The sequence below is a fragment of the Barbus barbus genome, assembly GCF_936440315.1.
Source record: "Barbus barbus genome assembly, chromosome: 20".
NCBI lineage: Eukaryota > Metazoa > Chordata > Actinopteri > Cypriniformes > Cyprinidae > Barbus > Barbus barbus.
Genome location: NC_136748.1, coordinates 21,066,968 through 21,088,274, shown reverse-complemented (window position 1 = coordinate 21,088,274; position 21,307 = coordinate 21,066,968). Strand labels below are relative to the sequence as shown.

Sequence of the window (21,307 nt, the reverse complement as noted above, 5' to 3'; positions counted from 1 at the left end):
GTGTGGGATCTTCCACTAGAGCTTTGTGTAATGAATTACATGATCACTTCATCTATGACTCAAGGATCAATGCCCACATGTGGCTGAACACTAAAGCAATCTATTTATACACATGCACATTAATTCTGTTTCTAAAACAAGTTCTCAGAGGAAGATGAAGCCGCTAGCGTGTGAAAATGCTACAGAACAGAGACCCGAGATGATTATCTCAACACAGCTGCAAGGACACAGTGCTGTATAAACACGCAACAGTCTTTGTAGGTGGACAAAGAGTAAACAATCACTCACACATAGACTTACAGATAAATATAAGACTAAAAAGAACCTACTTTTCATCACTAACAAATCGGATATCATTTGCAGTTATAGAATCCAGGAAGAACCAGTCAAAGCCTGGTAGATATCTGTAAACCTGTTCAAATGAACATATATAAATGTTCAAGGTTAGTTATGTTTATTTGTTGCACAAAGGCAATAGGCTATGTGAGATTGAACAGGAACTCGGTTTCTCACCATAGAGAAGGGATGGCTCTTGGCTTCCTCTCTGATATTGGTAAAGGGTGACTCTAAAATTAGGGCGTCTGGGGGCGTTCCTGTAAGCACAAAGGAAGGAAGTATGCATCATTCCTTAATGTTTAAAACAGTGGCTCAGCTACAGGCTTATGTAACTTAAAGACTGATTAGAAGTGCTTGGCAATTACATTAGTTCACTCTTAATCTAGTTAAGACAGTGCCTATGAAAGCTTGTCTATTTCGGAAATGTCAACACAGTCGCCGCTTATGTACTGTCCTAACAAGAAATGAAGAAATTATATCCCTAAACTCTTTCTTTAGGGAACTTTAATTCATTCATTGTTCACAATATGAGCTAATTGTCATTATCGTCAACCAATTTTAAACCAAAAATACAACATCAGTTATTTTATACTCGAATTTGGATTTTCCATGACTTATCCAAAATTTTTTTGTTGATGATTAAAAATCACTTTTATAAATTTACATGTTGATTTGGTGCTCAAGAAATGTTTCTTATTTTTTTTTTTTTATTAGACATTTTTGTAACATTCTCTTTGTTCAATTTAATGCATCCTTAATAAACAAAATGTTAATTTCTTAAAAAAAAAAAATAGTACTGACTCCAAACTTTTGAATAGTACTGTATATTGACTATAGAAATTTCCATGTTTTTTTTAAAATGGTCTTAATTTCCATAACTTTTCCAGGCTTTGAAATCACATTTCCCAAATTTTCCAGGACTGTGTACAGCCACAAGAAGGTTATGCTTTTCTTTTGGGGACATTATTCATGAGTTCGGATGAATAATAATTAGGTGACAGTGTTCATACATGTATTCAAAGTGATTTGTAAATGGCTGCTTACCACTTACAGATAAAGCCACTGTTGGAAGTTTCTGCTTGGTTTTAAACTGTATTTTCATGCTGCTGGCTACTATTTGTTTTCAGTTGCAACATCTCAGCCCATAAGAAAACACATGAATGTATGTTCACGTACCCCTGTCACACAGACGTCTCACGAGGTTAGTGGCCACTCTGGAAAAACAGAAATGTACAGCATCAGCAACAGTTCAAAAATACCACAGGGAGTTACACAATCAATTCCTTTACGTCAAAGGACAAATAAAATGTTATTCCCAGAAGTAGAAAATCCACATCTAGAAAAAAAGAACACCATCAACAGTGCTCTTTCAGATGGCTCAGGCGAGTTCATCTCACCCTGTGCCGAGTGAGTGACCCCAGATGTACAGAGGCTTCTGACCAATCCGCTGCTTTATCCACTGGTAGAGGAAGAGAGCGTCTGACGTCATGCCTTTCTCCGAAGGGCTGCCCTCAGAGTCCCCCCAACCTGCACAAATAAACAAACCCATATGGTGCTTCACTCCGAGACTGGGAATGGGATTCTGACTTGAACGATATTTAAAATAATTTAAAATCTAAAATTGAAACTCAACATACCTCTATAGTCGAATGTGACTACATGGTAGCCTAATGAACTAAGAACCTGCAGAGACAAGAAGATAAAAAAGTGTCTAACATGAACTGAGACAAATGGAGTTGTTTCAAATCTTAAATGTATACTACCTTTCAAATTTTTGGGAAAAAAAAATATATATATATTTTTTGCTCACCAAGGCTGCATTTCTTTGACAAAAAACGCAGTAAAAACAGTAATATTGTCAAAGATTATTAAAATTTAAAATAACTGTTTTTGTTGAAATATATTTTAAAATGTTAATTATTCTTGTGGTGGAAAATCAGAATTTTCAGCAGCCATAACTCCAGCCTTCAGTGTCACATGTTGCTCTTTCAGAAATTATTCTAATATGCTGATTTGGTGCTCAAAATCATTTATTATTATGTATGTTGAAAACAGTTGTCCCAAATGTTTCTAATGAATAGAAAGAATATAGAAATTGTTGGAAAAGAATCGCATTTATTTGCAATATAAATCTTGTGTAACATTACTGCCACTTTTTTTTACTGAATGCAATTCTTTACTGAATAAAACAACTGATTTCTTTCATATAAAAAAAACTGACCCAAAAATTGATTGATAGTGTAAATTATTTTTATTTTTTTACCTTGTACAGCTGAACTCTGTGATCCCCTCCTCTGAAACACACATATAACCAAGCTTAAGTAAAGTGACTAGAGATTTGCATTTGATGAACTGCAAATCTTTCAAAATAAAAATGGTTACAGAGAAAACACTAGGCATCATACATTAACTGACTGAGGATCACATATTACCAGACTTTCAAATCATTCCGAACACAACAGACTCACACAGAAACATGGCCTCGATGCTAGAACACACGACAAATGAAGAATTTTTTTTTTCTAAAATCAGCTCAAAATATCAAACAAGTTTGATCTCCGACGACTGGATACAATCACAATCTGTGCACATCATACATTGCATAACTTGTGGTTAAATATGCAGACTGACTCTTCCAGATGGGCAAAAAATCTGTATAGTCTGCAAAAGTGCATTGCAGCTTTAGCTCCCACTGAATCATTTTTGACACGGAGTTGGTTTTATAAAGACTGCTTTGTAAGGAATCTTCCTGATTTATCTCAATTCCTCAGCATATCCAACAGCGCAGAAAAGCTTGATGATGTAACAGAAACTATGGACTCTCTCTTTTCTAGCACTTTAGATACGGTTGCTCCTTAAGCTTAAGGAAGATTAAGGAAAAGAGTCCAACACTGTGGTATAATGAGCACACTCAGACCCTAAAGAGAGCAGCCCGGAAAATGGAGCGTAGCTGAAGGAAAACAAAACTAAAGGCATTTCGTATTGCTTGGCGGGAAAGTACCCTATCCTACAGAAAAGCATTAAAAACTGCTAGATCTGATTACTTTGTCTCTTTTAGAAGAAAACAAACATAACCCCAGGTATTTATTCAATAAAGTGGCTAAATTAACAAAAAATAAAGCATCAGCAGGTGTTGACATTTCCCAACAGCACAGCAGTAATGACTTTATGAACTATTTTACATCCAAGATCGATACTATTGGAGATAAAATTGTAACCATGTAGCCGTCAGCTACAGTATCGCATCAGATAGTGCACTATAGATCCCCTGAGGAACAATTCCACCCATTCTCTACTATATGAGAGGAAGAATTGTATAAACTTGTTAAATCATCTAAACCAACAACATGTATGTTAGACACTATTCCATCTAATCTACTAAAAGAGCTGCTTCCAGAAGTCATAGATCCTCTTTTGGCTATTATTAATTCGTCATTATCATTAGGATATGTCCCCAAAACCTTCAAACTGGCTGTTATTAAGCCTCTCATTAAAAAAACACAACTTGACCCCAAAGATCTAGTTAATTACGAACCGATCTCGAATCTCCTTTTTCTGTCAAAGAAACTAGAAAAGGTAGTATCCTCACAATTATATTCCTTCTTAGAGAAAAAATGGTATCTGTGAGGATTTCCAGTCAGGATTTAGACTGTTTCATAATACTGAGACTGCTCTCATTAGAGTTACAAATGACCTGCTCTTATCATCTGATCGTGGTTGTATCTCTCTATTAGTGCTACTGGAATTTAGTGCTGCGTTCGACACTATCGACCACAACATTCTTTTGAATAGACTAGAAAATTTAGTTGGCATTAGTGGAAGTGCATTAGTATGGTTCAAATCGTACTTATCTGACCTCCATCAATTTGTAGCAGTGAATGAAGAGGTATCATATCGAAGTGCAGTATGGAGTACCTCAAGGCTCAGTACTAGGGCCGTTACTTTTCACGCTTTACATGTTACCCTTGGGAAATATCATCAGGAAACACGGTGTTAGCTTTCATTGTGATGCTGATGATACTCAGCTCTATATTTCTTCACGGCCCGGTGAAACACACCAAATTGAGAAACTAACGGAATGCATAGTCGATATAAAAAAACTGGATGACGAGTAATTTCTTACTGCTAGATTCTGAAAAAACAGAGGTGTTAATTATCGGACCTACAACCCCCACATGTAATAACTTAGAACACTGTCTAACACTTGATGGCTGCTCTGTAAATTCTTTGTTATCAGTTAGGAACCTAGGTGTGCTATTTGATAGCAATCTTTCCTTTGACAGCCAAATTTCTAGCATTTGTAAAACTTAATTTTTTCCATCTTAAAAATATATCTAAATTGAAACCTATGCTCTCAAAGTCAAATGCAGAAATGTTAATTGAGGCATTTATGACCGCAAGGTTAGATTATTGTAATGCTTTATTGGGTGGTTGTTCTGCACGCTTAATAAACAAACTCCAGATGGTCCAAAATGCAGCAGCTAGAGTCCTTACGAGAACCAGGAAGTATGACCACATTAGCCCGGTTCTGTCAAAACTGCACTGGCTCCCTATTAAACATCATACAGATTTTAAAATCTTGTTAATTACTTATAAAGCCCTGAATGGTTTAGCTCCTCAATACTTGAGCGAGCTCTTATAGCATTATAGTCTTCCACGTCCACTGCGTTCTCAAAACTCTGGCCATTTGATAATACCTAGAATATCAAAATCGACTGCGGGCAGCAGATCCTTTTCCTATTTAGCACCCAAACTCTGGAACAATCTACCTAACACTGTTTGGGAGGCAGACACACTCTGTCAATTTAAATCTAGATTAAAAGACCCATCTCTTTAACCTGGCATACACGACACACGAATACGCTTCTAATATTCAAATCTATAAAGGATTGTTAGGCCCTGTCCCAAATGTCACCCTAAACCCTCGCAGTCTTCCTCGGAGTTCGCACTTTCGTGATGTAATGCTGCTTTGACTGTCAGGATTTACATTATTGACACTATTTTCCTATTTTGATATTGGAAAGTTGCTTTGACACAATCTGTATTGTTAAAAGTGCTATATAAATAAAGGTGAAAAAAAAGAAAAGGTGCTGATCACACCTGACTGTTTGTGTACCTTGTTCCAGCATTGCCATGGAGATACAGGATGACTGGATGACTGGACTGGAAGCTTATGTCATACCATTCAGCATCTTTTGCCTGAGCCTCTCTCCACATCACTGAAGGTACTGTGTGCCTGAGAGAGAGAGAGAGAGAGAGAGAGAGAGAGAGAGAGAGAGATGGAAAGAGAGATGACAGGATATACAAAAGAGATATGCAGCTGCTACAACACTGCTTCCTACACATGAAATGGTGAACAAGAGGGCAATAAGAAGACGTAGTAGCGTTCAAAAGTTTGAGGTTGGTCAATTTTCTTCTTTTTTTTCTTTTTTAAAAAGTCTCATGTTCATGAGGCATTTATTTGTTAAAAAATACAGTAAAACAGTAACATTGTGAAAAATTACTGCAATATCAAGTGACTATTTTTTATTTTAATATATTTTAAAATTAATTCGAATTTTCAGCAGCCATTACTCCAGACTTCAGCATCACATGATCTATCAGAAATCATTCTATAATAATAAGAAATGTTTCTTGAGCAGCAATGTTGAGAACAGTTTTACTGCCTTATATTTTTGTGGAAAATTGTGATACATTTTATTCAGGATTCTTCTGAAAGTTCAAAAGAACAGCATTTATTTGAAATAATTTTTGTTATAAATGTCTTTACTAGTCACTTTTGATCAGTTCAATACTTCCTAGCGGAATTAAAAAACAATTTTTAGTAAAAAATCTTACTGAACCCAAACTTTTGAACAGAAGTGTATTCTTTTAGGACTGTTCATTTCACCGAGACTTCATTATCAATACTGCATCTGACCAGTGCACAGACAAGCTTTATGCAGAGAAAACTACAGCATCAGCTGCAGGAAGCTAATGTGGCCCTTCCCACTGTTACTCCGTAAAAGTCAAACACACACACACAGTCACATCCAATGGCCAGCAGTCAAATGTCCATGAAGTCCTCTGTCACCACAGATTTACACACTTTGGGCCACAGGCTAGGTTTCAATAAGTGCAGCACTTTTTCCACGCCCTTCAGAAAGACAGCCATGCCCATAAGGCAGATAAAGTGGGACAGAAACCTGTAGGGTAGAGAACGTGAGGACAGAGGCACAGCCAGGCTGTGTCTGTATTTTAGCCGTAATCTGTGTCTGTGCTCTCACCACACTCCAATGTTGATTCCCTCCTCTGGCTGCAGGTAGAAGTTGCGAGTGTGATTCAAGCCCTGATCCTGTGGTCTCTTCAGATCTATAAAATACGGCACTCGCACTGAAAGAGAGAGACAAAAGATAAGTCAACATGAAACTGAATCTGATGTATTTATGAGTTAAACAGGATATTCCACATGAAAAAACAGTAGGTCAGAACTTGATTTTTTTTTTTTTTTCCCCATCGGGAATTGATGGGAAAATGATGGATAAATTTATTGCATTTCGATTATGAAATGGTACCTTTTTTTAAATAATACTTTTAATCAGCAAGTATGCAATAAATGGATCAAACAGTACAGTAAAGACATTTATAAGTTTACAAAAGATTTCTATTTAAAATGAATGCCATTCTTTTCAACTTTCTATTCAAAGAATACAGAAAAAATATATCATGGTACCCACAAAAATATAAAGCAGCACAACTGTTTGACAAGTGTCATTATCATTGATAACAATAAATGCTTTTGAGCAGCAAATCAACATTTTAGAATGATTTCTGAAGGATCATGTGACACTGAAATCTGGAGTAATGAAATATGAAAAATTAAATGATTTTGAAATTGAGATTTATAAATCAATAAATAATCTTTCCATTGATGTATGGTTTGTTATGATAGGACAATATTTGGCTGAGATACAACTATTTGAATATCTGGAGCAAAATAAAAATCTAAATATTGAGGAAAAAAAAAACGCCTTTAAAGTTGTCCAAATGAAGTTCTTAGCTATGCATATTACTAATCAAAAATTAAGTTTTGATATGTTTACGGTGTAAATGCACAAAATATCTTCATGGAACATGATCTTTACTTAATATCCTACTGATTTCTGGCATAAAAGAGAAATTGATCATTTTGACCCATACAAGGTATTGTTGTCTATTGCTACAAATATACCCGTGCTACTTAAGACTTTAAGGTTTTGTGCTCCAGGGTCACATATTACAATACCATATTTTCACAAAAGTAGTTTTTTCTTTGTTGCTTTTTTGGTCAGATAAATGCAGCACAGTTCACAGATAAGTTCACAGACCTTAGTCACAGATTTATCTCTGAGTAAAGCAGACATGTGGATGCTTACAGTCACACTTTTACACCCATTTTGTCCATTATTAGCTCATACTGCAAACCGAAGCACAATATGTGGCGAAACACATCAGCTGACAGAAACAGTGCAACACTGCTGACATGCTAACTAATGCTAACATCAGCCCAAAAAACACCACAGAACATGACTAATATCAGAGAAATGAAACTATGATGTGACAACATAGGAATTGAGAGGCGTGTGTGAGAGGCTGTTGAAATGAGACAGGACCTCAGCAGCAAACAGAGTGGGCATTTATCTGGACTGATGGATGAATGACGGCTTTGTTTGGTCGTTTCAGCTAAAGGCTGATGATGGATCCAAACTGCAACTGTACATCAAACTTTAATGTTTCAAAAGATCTAGCAGATTCTGTTCTGTGATGGACATCACTTTAACCAAAACATATTATATTGCAAAACAGGTGCTGAGGCATCAGTTCTTAAGGACAAAGTAGAGAATGCTGGTCATTACATTGATCAAAAGTGAGCACCCGAAAAGTTTCTTTACTAATTTTCAGATGCTACAGTGTGCAGTTATTATATCTTGAATACAAAAGAGTGCTTGACTGAATGTATCTAAGAGTTGTTCTGAGCATGCTGAATATTTCACAGGGGAAAATGCAGTGTAACAATCTCCTTGGATACTACATTTCCCTTGAGGCTAAACGCCCTAAGCTCGTCCTTTCACTACATATGCAGCAGCAGAAAATTATAGAAACTGACTCATGTTACAGTATTACATTTTAAAATCAACAGGAAATATGTAAAATCCAAAATAATGACAATTTACATGGCAGTTTAGCTTGAATAAACAAAATGCAAATGGAAAAATGACTGGTCTAAATATAAAAGGTTAAATAGGTCAGGCTAGACACTCAAAATGAAAAAAAAAAATACTCACTAAAACAAAGAATCTAAATAGTTTACAAAGAGAGGCCCAAATACTTTTAAAATTTAACAAAGACACTCACAAATGTATACAAAAACTAGACTAAATGCTCAAAGTGCTAAAAACACTGACATAAATAAGTTGACTTAAGTCACTCATCAACAAATGTATGTCAATGAAAATAAAAATAACTTTAATAACTGACATGTCTGAATACCAAAGTATACAAACACTGGCATAAATATAAATGTTTACACACAGTTTGGCCAAAATATTCTCCAGTTAAATAAAAATAGTTTGCAAATACTTACCAAAGTTTAAAAATACTAATTTTGCTTGTATTGATGGACAGATTTTGATGATAACAGGGATGGTGATATAGATTCCCAGCACCCAGATCAGTATACTCCTTAGCCTCCATATCAGACCACCCCTGCAGACAGAGAGAAGAACTGGTTACATAAAACACGGATTCATTTAACACACATATAGTAAATCAAGTAATAAATAAAGCAGTATTTTGTCCTATTCATGCAGTGAATGGTTAAGAACAACATTCTCTCAAATTTAATTGGCTGAAAGACTTTGGACAGTTGAAGCATATATTGTGGCAATATTAAATTGTTTTTAAATTAAAATCAGGTTTGTCATGTGTAAGTACAAGATGTGAACAAGTGTTAATTTGGGAATGTTTTCAGACATGCTCTTCCCTTTTGAACCGAAAGGTTAACGGTCCTCATAACATGGCCTGTCCTCTCTCGGCCTCCCTCACACACAGTGTGCATCTTTGCGGCCAGCAGTGACCTCTAAATTGTGCCGGGGAGTATAAAGTGTCATGATTAAAATGAGAGAGAAAGCAAGAGATCACTTAGAGGAACAAACTCACCCTGTCTGACTTACTGCCCTGAGCTCTACTGTACGCGTTTGCGTGTGCCTAATATACAAATTAGTGTGCCTTTCCAATTCTAGGAGGTTTGTGGTGAAAAGCTGCTTTATTAAGCTGGTTTCATTTCCTTAAACTGCATAAGGATTTTTTCCTACCCAATTCATGACCAGGGGATTACTTAAACACTCAGATACTAACACACAGACACAGGTATACAGATGCAAGCTCTCTCATACTCATATTTATGTACAATTGTATCATGGTTTCCACAAAAATACTAAGGAGCACAGCTGTTTTTAACATTGATAGTAATAAATGTTTCCTGAGTAGCATATTACAGTGATTTCTGAAGGATCATGGGGCAATGAAGACTGGAGAAATCGATGTTGAAAATTCAACTGTGCTTCATAGAAATAAAACATTTCAAAATATACTAATATTTTACAATATACAGTTTTTACCTAGTATTTTAATAAAATAAATGCATCCTTGTTAAGCATAAGAGACTTCTTTAAACAGCAGTGTATATGCTGTATACACTTTAGTTTCTTCACGGTAAATGGCAACCTTATAGGTGCAGTCATATGAAACCTCGAGAATATTTCTAAAACTATTAATAATGCAGAACTGAGAGAGAGAGAGTCAGCAAAGACAGGACATGAAGAAGACAGGGTGAAAGAGGAGTAAAAGCAATAATCCAGAAAGTGGGCAAAGCTGAGCATCCGGTTTGATCCAGCTGACCCTGGATCAGTTCCACCATGGCATCTAACATCCCTACAAGCTTTCCTCTGACTCCTTCAGAGTACAACTGCTCACTTTGATCAACAAATACTGTACTTAACTACCTAAACATGAAGAACTAAAGATAGGTCAGAATTTCAATTTATAAATGTAAACAAATTGGAACAAACTAAATAAAAGAATCAATTGTTTTCTGTGATTATGGAAACGAGTAGTAGAAAGAAGATAGGAAATGATGGAAGACGAGTATAGAGAACTCAAACCCACATATCAATGTGCCTGCATGCAAATAACCAATAAATCACATCTCTAAATGCACTTGTAACTTGCACTATACTTATTCCAGGTGATTAATGCAGCAGGCGGCTGATCTTGAGTTCCCTGCAGAGATAATACGGTGTGGTCACCTGGCAGTGAATCACTGAAGGGTTGATCTGAGGGTGTGTGTGTCTCCATGTGGTGTGTGTGAGAGTTTCTGCTTGTAAGTGAGAGTGCAAGGTGATTGTGATAAAGAGAGAGCAAGACTATTGTGAAACAGCAGAGCTAAATACAGCACACACAGGCTGCATTGAGACTCATTACAGTACAGTGCTTACACAAATACCGCCAAGGTGCTGTTTTTGCATGCGTCTGTGTGTGTGCATAAACTTAATGTTGATAATATATACTTTTGTATCCAGTACAACAAGCCATTTATTTGTTTATGTGGCTGGTTAGGTTAAAAGATTGTGCAGTTCTGTGCTTGTACACTGTTTTTGCAGGTACATATCTGAACAGAGCATCCGAACTAGAGCTTCAATACCTTCAGGGTAACACTAATATGTTAAGTCATGCTGATCCAATGACATATGGGCATTATTACGGCTGTCTGGGCATCAGGAGTCCAGACTGCACTGGGACAGAGTGTTTCTGACTAGTACATTCAGCAAAAAGATGGGAAGGAATGAGAGAAAACATGCTAAAAATATTGGTTAAAAAATATTAACAGAAATATATTTAACAGATTGGATAACAGAAAGTTTGTTCATATATTGAATGAAATGTCACAACAAAGAGCAGTTTCTGCTCTAAAACAGATTGCACACATCTCATGTAATATATTGTAGCATACAGATGTGCTTGTACACTACCGTTCAAAAGTCTGAGGTCAGTAAGTTTTTATTTTTTAAGAAAATAATTATTTTATTTGGCATAGATGCATCTATTTATTAATAGCGACAGTAAAGACTTTTATGAATGTTAAAAAGATTTCTATTTTGAAATAAATGCTGTTCTATTTAAATTCATAGCCAAGAATCTTTAAAAATGTGTCACCATTTCTACAGAAATATTAAGAAGCACAACCATTTTCAACACTGATAATAAGAAATTTTGAACACCAAATTAGTATATATTTTAGCATATTATTTCTGAAGGATCATGTGATGAAGACTTTTCCAGATCATGAATAAATTATATTTTAAAAATATATTAATTGTTAAAATATTTCAAATGAATGTAGCCTTTGTGAGCATAACACAATTTTATCCCCAAATTTCTAAACAGTACTGTGAGTGGAGAGATGGGAAGGTTTACTCAGTTTACAATCATGTCTTAAATCATAGCATGCATCATGAATCACTGCACTGATTCATTTTTCAGTGCTGATTGCTGTTTAACTTGACAGATTTGGTTCTGTTCTAGTGCACCTCCTTGGTCATTTACTTCCATTTGTGTGTGTGTTTGTGTGTGTCGGTCTCTGCATTTGACAAGATGCATCTCTCTAAAAATGATAGCCTCCAACACACTATTCCTACACACCCAAGCACTCTTACATCACGACATTCAGAAACACACTCTGAAATCACCAAGTCAAGAGCATACATCTTAAAATAGAGACGAGATCTTAAAACTTTAAAAACCACTAATGAGTTTATTCAGAATTCGCAAATTGCCAGCAGTCTTCATACCATATTTACGAAAGCATCAAACTCTGAGAAGACTATCGTAGTTACCCAATAACCTATTAATAACCCATTAGCTATTAATTCAGAATTTATAAAAGAGAATTCCCCCTCACTCCATTTCTTTAGTCAATCTGAAGCCAACTGTGACATCAGCAATGCTCAAATAATAAAACTAAGCAGTTGTTTGACTATTATTTAGCCATTTTAGTGTAATTGTATATACCTAGCATTAACCATGCAGAAAAAGTGAGACCCTAAATGCACGTCTGATTCAACATGAATAAATGATTGGGTCATTTTCAGATCAGCGTATTTGGCAAAGAACAGATACATAATTCTGTGTATTACCAGAGCAGACAGGCAGTAAAATCCAGTAAGACTTTAGGATTACTTGAACTACGCAAGAACACTGAAGTGTGCAAGAAACAACCTGAACAACATTTCATACCCATTCTACAATACAACACTATTAGATCCCAGTGATTTTCTCAGTATGGACAAAAAATCCTGGGACAATTTTCAATATCTCTTCTTTTGTATTCCACAGAAGAAAGAAATTCAGGCTAAATTCTGCTAAGACTTGTTTTTGACGGATCTCATGGGAGTTAGATTCAAACGTATCTTTTAAGCCCAAATAAAACCAACATATTCCCAAACTCAACCTCAAACTCTGATCTTGAAAGTCGCAGTTAGATCACTTCCACTTGAAAACATAACCAGAAAACTTTTTTTGTCTCTTACTTCTCTTTCTGTCCGACGCCAAAGGCTTGCCTCATGTCTGTGGGTACCAGACAACAGCTCCTAAGTAGCAGACGTTGGCATAGGATATGCTTTTAGAGCTCTTAGCTGCCCGGATCAATGTCCCAAATATCCTGGTATGGCTGTAGAGCACCGACTGCCAAATACTAGCTCTATCAATGACCATGATCAATTAGCGGCCAAAGCCCTGACTGCCAAAAACGTCTGCATGGAGTTAAGAACATAAATATTTTTACATTATATTGCATAATGCTCAGTAGTTAAAACACTAACAAATAATTAGCTAGAAACATTAACATTGAGAAGGTTGGGGTCGGTAAGAATTTTTTTTGCATCGGACATAGATTGGATATTGTTCCACAAACATCAGCTTTTTTGCATCCATTCTGAGCCACTTCCAAATGTGGTTTTACAGTGAATCATATCCAATATCATCTGACCTACATATAAACATACATATCCCTTTTCCATTGGGATTCAAAGCCCCCACAAGGTGAGGGTGACAAGTGTGCCCATAAAGATAGCTTTTCTTAATGACTTATTGGGAATCAGACATACCCCAAAGTGCCCCAACAAACTCACAAAAAAATTAAAACCTGTCTCTATTTCAGAAAACGTCAGATTTGAATAACAAAAATAAAAAAAAAGGACTAGATGTGAGACCGGGATAGGCTTACAATCAACGGTTAAACTGTGCAGAATGAAGAAGATAAAGAAGAAGCAGTAGAAGTAGAGAAAAGTGGAGCACTTTCAAAAACCTGCAGCTACAGTTACATGTAATAGATAATGACAGGTCTAAGAGACACTGAGGTGACACTGAGAAAAGGAGGTCTGGTAACACTGCTTGGGGTAGGAAGAGGCCTCTAATGCTTCCTGCTTTTAACACAGCAAAAAAACAGTGTCTTCTGGTAACATAATACAGGAAGTTATCTGTTAGCTTCCCCATTAGACAAAATGAAATGGCATTCATAATGCATTTAACTTTAGTAATGTGACATATTTACAGAGGAAACTAGCTTTACAGTGGTAATTCCCCTCTTACTGAACTGAATACTTCGATTCTTGGAATAAATGAATCAAGGCGTGAATCTGAGCATTTATATAAAGGCATCGGAAACTGAAAACAACATAACATTTAAAATAATATTCACAAACAAGATCAAGGACATTTATTAAGGAAGTATTTCCTGTTGTCTATAGACATCAGCTGATGTGGAATTGCATGGCACACACAGTCTGCCCTCGCATCGAACTATGTAATAATGTAAATGGGATCAGATAAGGCAAAACAGACATGCGAAAGATACGTGAAACTGGAGACCCTGCACTCCTAAGGACGAAAAAGAGAGACACGTGCTATATCTCAGGCTCTCTACTTCCTTCCTCGCTCCTTTTGTCCTCCCTTTCACTCTTTTCTTCTTTCACACATCCTAATGAGTGTCTCTGACTGCTCAGCGGAGCTTAGAAGAGCAGTTTTGACAGAGATGCCAGAATTAGATCTCCTTCAAACGGCCTCAGGAAGGACCACCACCAACCCAGTTTAGAGCGGTGCAAAACTACATAATTATTTTCAGTATCAACAAATGGGTGGGTACCTCAATGACTAGCTGTCCTTAAGCGGTTTCAGATTCATCTAATGGAGCTAGGGTATCTGTATGGCTGTGAAGTCTTCGCTGAGGTGATGCAAACTGTGTAACAGCTAAATCACAGCACACTGTTACCATGCTAACTACAGCAATAAAACGGAAAAAACTGACTGAACTAGTGGTTATTAGATGACTAGATGACCATCGTGACTTCACAGCAACTTCACTACATTAACACACCCTTGATTTGTTTCTCAAGACAAGTCATTGTCAAGATAAGTTTTCAGTCCTCCTGAAATCTAAAAAAAGATTTCAGAGGATGACACCTTGTCAAGACTTCTTTTCTTTTCCTATCAAACCTGACACACTTTCCCAAGAAGAGCTAAAATAAAACACCAAATTGTCACGATTAGATGCCTCTTGGGCCTATGTTTGATCTAGAGCTCCTGTTCCCAGAATGTAAGAACAGACCAGAATTTCAGGTTGAAATGTGCAGTGTAGCCTATAACTGACATGGTTTAGAGGGAAGCAGAGGTTCATTATTTAGGCTGAAGGCTAGTCCACCCCTCTTTTAAATGGATGTCTTAAAGCTGCAGTCAGTAAGTTTTGCCTCTTTGTCGCCATCTGTTTAAAAACCTGGAATTGCAGTTTCTTGCGGAATTATCATGGGTTGTGCTCCAGTACGGATGAATCTATGTTTTGAGGTGTTTGTGTGGATGTCAGTCACCGCACCGGTACTTCGCAATCACAGATTTTAGCCTACGTCTTGGAATTTATGACCAAAATAAGAATTGTCACCGTATATTGTCATCTGAACAAGTAAGTAACAAGTCTGCCACGTTTGTTCTGCCCAACTGAGGAAAAAAGCATTACCATAAATCGCGCTACCAATGGTGATTTAATCTAAAGAACGGTTAGCTCATATCACATCAAACCGTGCAAATTATTATTATTGTTATACTTCAGTGGCGCAACGGATCACAAAACTCACGGTTCAGATCATACTATGGATTTTGAGTCACGGATCGGATCATTTTTCGGATCAGCAAAAAAAAGTGACCTTTTCATTAATTACTAAAAGCTTACTTTAAGTACTTCTATACCCCAGCAGAAACTACTATTAACTACTAAAGTCAGTAATAAAACAAGAACAATTAAATTACAAGCATAGATGAACAGCCTACAACATAAAATTATAAAGACAGTAACAGTAGTATTCAGGTGCAGAAATGTAAAAATTAAGTGTAAAATAACACAATGCTTACTGTATAAGTTAAATACAGATTAATCTTTGTTAAAGCTGTGTTGTTGTTTGATTAGCAGACAAAAGCAGGTATTATAGGCTGCTGTCTCTTTAAGACTAACGTTAAATGCATGGACCTAATACTGACACACATCCGGTTTCTTTCTCAGCTGTATACATTAACTTAAGACGTAACCGACTGTATTTACCAGAATACTTGCCAAAACGGATATTTTAACAGAACTTTTTGTGTATGTATCAATCCATCTGTTGAAGCGTTGTCTGAAACGCGCCTCTCTCTCTCTCTTTCTCTCTCTCTCTCGCGCGCTACCTGTGCTCGCTTCAGTGTGTGTGGCTAAGCACAGAAAACGGTTTGCTAGTCCTGATTCGACTTTAGCAAGACAAAACACGTGCAGATTTATTAACTTTCACTCTATGATGGTTATAACGTAAAGGAACACTCCACTTTTTTGGAAATAGGCTCATTTTCCAAGTCCCCAAGAGTTAAACAGTTGAGTTTTACCGTTTTTGAATCCATTCAGCCGATCTCCGGGTCTGGTGGTAGCACTTTTAGCTTAGCTTAGCATAGATCATTGAATCGGATTAGACCATTAGCATCTCGCTCAAAAATGGCCAAAGAGTTTCGATATTTTTCCTATTTAAAACTTGACTCTTCTGTAGTTACATCGTGTATCGATTTTCTAGGCCGATATGGCTAGGAACTATACTCTCATTCCGGCGTAATAATCAAAGAACTTTGCTGCCGTACCATGGATGCATCATGCAGCAGACGCAATGACATTACGCAGCGCCTGAAAGTAGTCCAGCTAGGTAACTAGTTATGATATAGCTGGGGACTACTTTCAGGTGCTGCATAATATCATTGCGCCTGCTGCACCTCAACTGTTTAACTCTTGGGGAGTTGTAAAATGAGCTCAAATTAGAAAATATTATTATAAGCTAACCGTTGTGAATCGGGCTAAAGTAAGGCATTAGTTTTGAACACTGGCTGGTTATGTACTTGCTCAAATATTGATTTCCGATCATTTTTAACCAAAAAAAAAGTTACGGACTGCAGCTTTAAAGAACAAGAGAATGCAACTAACCAAACTATTTTAAAAGACCCCATCAAATCAAAACTGACATTTTGTGGCTTTTAGACTTTTTTTGTCTTTAAGGTTTTAAAGTCTTTGCAACAGATCTTTTCTTCCATATTGTCACGCACATCCAGGTGAAACGAATTATCGAAAAAAAAAAAAAAAACGTAGGACAGAGAGAGAAAAGAGGGAAGTCTGTCGCTTCACTGCAAGATCAAGTTATGACATTTTAATTAATTATGAGGTCAAAAAAAAGTTAAAAATTAAATGCTTGGATGAATCATTCGGAATAAAATCAATCACATGAATTTAGAAAAAAATTTCATTTCATGCCAACTTTAAGTCATCTGTTGATGGTTGTCCTCCATTGTCCTCCTGGAAAACATATTGGCAACCAAACTTCCTCTTTCCATAAAAAAAACGCATCAACAAGGACAGAAAACTGTTCTTCGAGCTATTTAATGTTGTCTTTAAATTTGATGTACAGAATTTTACAGGGGATTTAAGCTAATTGAATTTAACATATTCTGTGAATTAAAGCTAAACTGACACTTTTAACCTTGAACCCGGCCTGCCACACAAAGGTCACTGCAACTAGACTAATCAACAGCAGCTCCTGTCTCGGACACATGACCGGCTCCAGCACCCAATACCCCAGACCCATACCGCACCGGAGGGGAGTCCGATTACTGCACCATCAGAGACATAGAGTAGCATTTCAGTTCAAATGAGATGTGATGGTAGAACTTTACAGTACCATTTCCTGCTAGTGTTTCATGCTAATTTGGCAAACAACGTCTTATTTAGAAGGGAATTTTCCAGGTTTATTATACTGGAATCTTTCATAACATCAGCTCAGTTGCTCCTACCTGAAATATTTTTTAACAATATTGTAGTTAAGAGTTATAAGTGTTTCCACATACAGCTAAATCCCAATATAAATCAGATCAGAGCATACAACCACTTATCAAAAAGAAGTCTCATATGCTTACCAAGGTTGCGTTTAGCTAATCAAAAATACACTTATTTTATTACTATTTAAAACAACTGTTTTCTATTTGAATATATTTTCAAATGTAATTTATTCATTTGACAAAATGCTGAATTTTAGGCAGCCATTAATCCAGTCTTCAGTGTCTGATCCTTCAGAAATCATTCTAATATGATGATTTGGTGCTCAAGAAACATTTCTTATTATCGATGTTAAGTTTTATTTGAATCAGGAATCTTTTGTAACATTATAAATGTCTTTACAGCCACTTTGATCAATTTATTGTGCCCCTCCTGAATAAAAGCACTACTTTTTTTATTACTGCTTTAACCTCTTTTGAATCATGGTGTACATTAAGCAAACATTAGCAAACATGAGACACAGGTCTCTAACTGACCTCCAGGGTCAAAAGTCACAGGCAATTCACTCAAAACCAGTTACTCTTTCCATGTGACATGGCAACCATGAAACCTAATATAATCCTGTTATCTTAAAAGCATTTTGGGGTTGCAATCCCCACCAGCTGAGAAGCACTGATCTGTGGGAAATCCTCCAGGATCCCAATTGGCAACATGTTCTGGCAGTACATAATGTCTCTTTGCTGAGCATACAATGTTTTACCACCATATTGCTGGACCAGAATGTCCAACTTCCACCCACTTTGATCTGCAGAGAAAGCCCTGGCTGAGAAGAATGACATCACTAAGCATACACCTGTTTAAACTCAGCCTTGGCAAGACCAAACAAACCGGAGAAATAGAACCTTTGTATTTAAGGCCTAATGTTGTGCCTGAAACCTGCATTATGTGCAGGGATATGCCGAGACAACAGCTGAACACGACTATTCCCACCATGCATCCTCCTACAGTTATGCAATCTTATATTATTTTAAATAAAGCAGTAAAAACACGAATTGTATGACTCAGCTCTGCTTTGAGGAAACCTCCAAAAGATGTCACCTTGCTTCCACTTTAGCATTTAACCATGCATTAGAAAAATAACTCTCTCTTTGCATGCAAGCGACCTCCGATGGGCTCTAAATATGGCTTTCTAGATTTTTCCACTCTACTGAGACCGAACTAAAGCAAAAGAGCTACTATGTACAAGGTCGGTGTGATTTAAAAAAAAACAAATCACAATACTTGTGTGACAATTGTGCCTCAAAATGTATATACAATGTTAATGCAAAACCATATTTCAGGGTTTGTCATCTGAACTAGGATTTGATTTACAGTAAACAATGCCTGACAAAAAAAATCCCACAAGCAGATCAGACCTCAAGGAAGTTGACATTCTTGTGTTGACAGATTTTTTACTGAAACAATAAGTTTAGACAAGACATATTAATGGTTGTCACATATTAATAAAAAAATTAAAAAATAATCTAGTGCAAAATGAGTCATCAATATTTTGGGTTTCCCAAACATTACAAACAGATGTTGACAGGCCACAAAACTATTATTTAGTCTTCACATGGTTTTTACACTTTGCACAAATATTTCAAACTTACAAACATCTGCCATAAGATTGCCATACTATGAAACAATCACTTCACACCCCACCCAAAAGTTGCTGATTTAGTTTGGGACAGCCTAAATACTATTTAGAGTCTCAAGAGAATCACATGGGACTGTGATTCAATCATATAGAATAATCTTTGTAGCTTCATGCCTCAAAAGAGTTTCAAGCCACTTGGATATGACAAGAATGACAATAATGCATGTAATATCATATTAACAAGCATCAAACTTATTAATACATATGATGATGCTGAAAATGCATAACTTAAAAACAACACAGAGCCATGGGTTTTAACTAAGAGTCAATGTAGAAGATAAACATCTGATAATTTTTATATAAAACGGTTACCTGCCATGTTTAACTATGAACTGATTTTGAACTAATGCAGAATTGTTAATAAAAGTTATTATACGGCTAGACTGTGTTTAATACTGGGTCTGTACAGGTTGAAAACCCAAAGATAAGTTTTTGCAAGCTTTCCAGAAACTTATACTGGTCAAATCAGGTATATAGCCAGAGAACATGAGTGCCACCTGTGCAGCTGTCAGTCTCACCTCCTGTAGCGTCTCCCCATCGCTGTCCCCGGACCTCCTGGATCAGAAGCGGCGTCTGTCTTTTTGTGGCACTGCTTTAGATCGGAGCTGCCGTCCAGTAGTGTAACGTTACCCGTGAACGAGCTGTCATTGTCTGCGCTGCCTTTTCGCTTTCGCATCACTGAAACGTGAAACAGCACAGGTAAACACACACACAGATGAGAGTGAAGGTATAACACTGCAGTCCCGCGCGTTTTCTCGCTGAATCGAGCGGAAGAGCTGCAGAAAAAATCTTGCAGCCGTGCTGGATCCGGTTGTTCCGCGACGGTGTGTGTGATCCGGTGTTTCTCCTCCCGGCGATTGTGACATTCAGCACTTTTTCTCCCTACGTTGTTATGCAGGAGTCCGATATCTGCAGAGACCAGCTGATCAGCGCAGCCGCTGTCCTTCCCTTCAGCCAATCACAGATAGCGGCTAAGCCCACTCCGACGCTTCAACAGCCAATCACACAGAGCTCTGCTCCGCCAACGACCAATCACACAGAGCCGTAGCGCCCTCTCTCGTTCAGTTAAATCGTGTAGTGTAGGGTTGCCAGATCAGCCGATCAATTCTTCTTTGTTCGTAACATGCAATGTTGTATATATTTTTTAATTACATCTCTGTAAGTATGCAGCAACAGCTTGACTTCTATCTCTAGAGGGAGCTGCACGCTTTTTCATATAAAAATGTTACATTACAAAAAGAAAAATAGAGCGATTTATTTAAAGAGATCTGGCAACATCGCATTTGCCCTACAGAGATTACTTCCGTACAGACCAAGCCTGCTCATCCTGCTATACTGGGCCACTTAAAACACGTCCGCGTCAATGTAATTATAGACAATAAGTGGCCTTGCCACGTTTTTAACAAAGAAGTCTTAGATTATTTAATAACATGCATGGTCTATGTTAGTTTAACTATCGAGCACAACCATCGCACCCTTGCCCATATCAAAATAAACAAACACATACTGTACATGTCAAACTACAAAGGGATTCAAGAAACTGTATTTTTACATTTTAAAATATAAATGCACATAGCCTCAATAGCGTCAACGTGACAGCACGATAATCAAAATAATGCATAAAAACATTTGTATAAGTATCCGAATCCATGCATATGAAGTTGTAGTGATGAATTCTGTATTATATGAATCATAAAACCCAACCTGTTCATTATGATGGGATTTTATTGTAGATGGTTTGACAGGACGCGTGGACTAGTAAGTTTTTCCAGTGCGTTTCCTCTCACGTGATCATAACCCAACAATTAATGCAGAGGAAGGAGCATGCAAGCGTGCAAGAGTCCTCACTGCAGAACACAAGATCCAGGTGGCGT

The 21,307-nt window shown here is 36.9% G+C and overlaps 1 protein-coding gene across 4 annotated transcripts in view; it reads right to left on the bottom strand.

Moving 5' to 3' along the window:
• The window catches only part of LOC306886323 (lysophosphatidylserine lipase ABHD12-like), a 29,801-nt gene extending 8,494 nt beyond the window's left edge, over nucleotides 1–21,307 (bottom strand). For 3 of the 4 annotated variants that reach the window (XM_079443342.1, XM_079443340.1, XM_079443343.1), the window contains exons 1-11: nucleotides 21,138–21,307; nucleotides 19,952–20,111; nucleotides 8,939–9,060; nucleotides 6,603–6,708; nucleotides 5,453–5,572; nucleotides 2,600–2,630; nucleotides 1,974–2,019; nucleotides 1,734–1,863; nucleotides 1,513–1,550; nucleotides 514–593; nucleotides 330–412 (exon numbers count right to left, since the gene is read on the bottom strand). In XM_079443342.1, the coding sequence (XP_079299468.1) occupies nucleotides 330–412; nucleotides 514–593; nucleotides 1,513–1,550; nucleotides 1,734–1,863; nucleotides 1,974–2,019; nucleotides 2,600–2,630; nucleotides 5,453–5,572; nucleotides 6,603–6,708; nucleotides 8,939–9,060; nucleotides 19,952–20,109 (914 nt within the window). In that variant the 5' untranslated portion in view covers nucleotides 20,110–20,111; nucleotides 21,138–21,307. Of the gene's footprint in view, nucleotides 1–329; nucleotides 413–513; nucleotides 594–1,512; nucleotides 1,551–1,733; nucleotides 1,864–1,973; nucleotides 2,020–2,599; nucleotides 2,631–5,452; nucleotides 5,573–6,602; nucleotides 6,709–8,938; nucleotides 9,061–19,951; nucleotides 20,357–21,137 lie in introns of those variants that run through there. The other variant, XM_079443341.1, reaches the window with a different exon arrangement.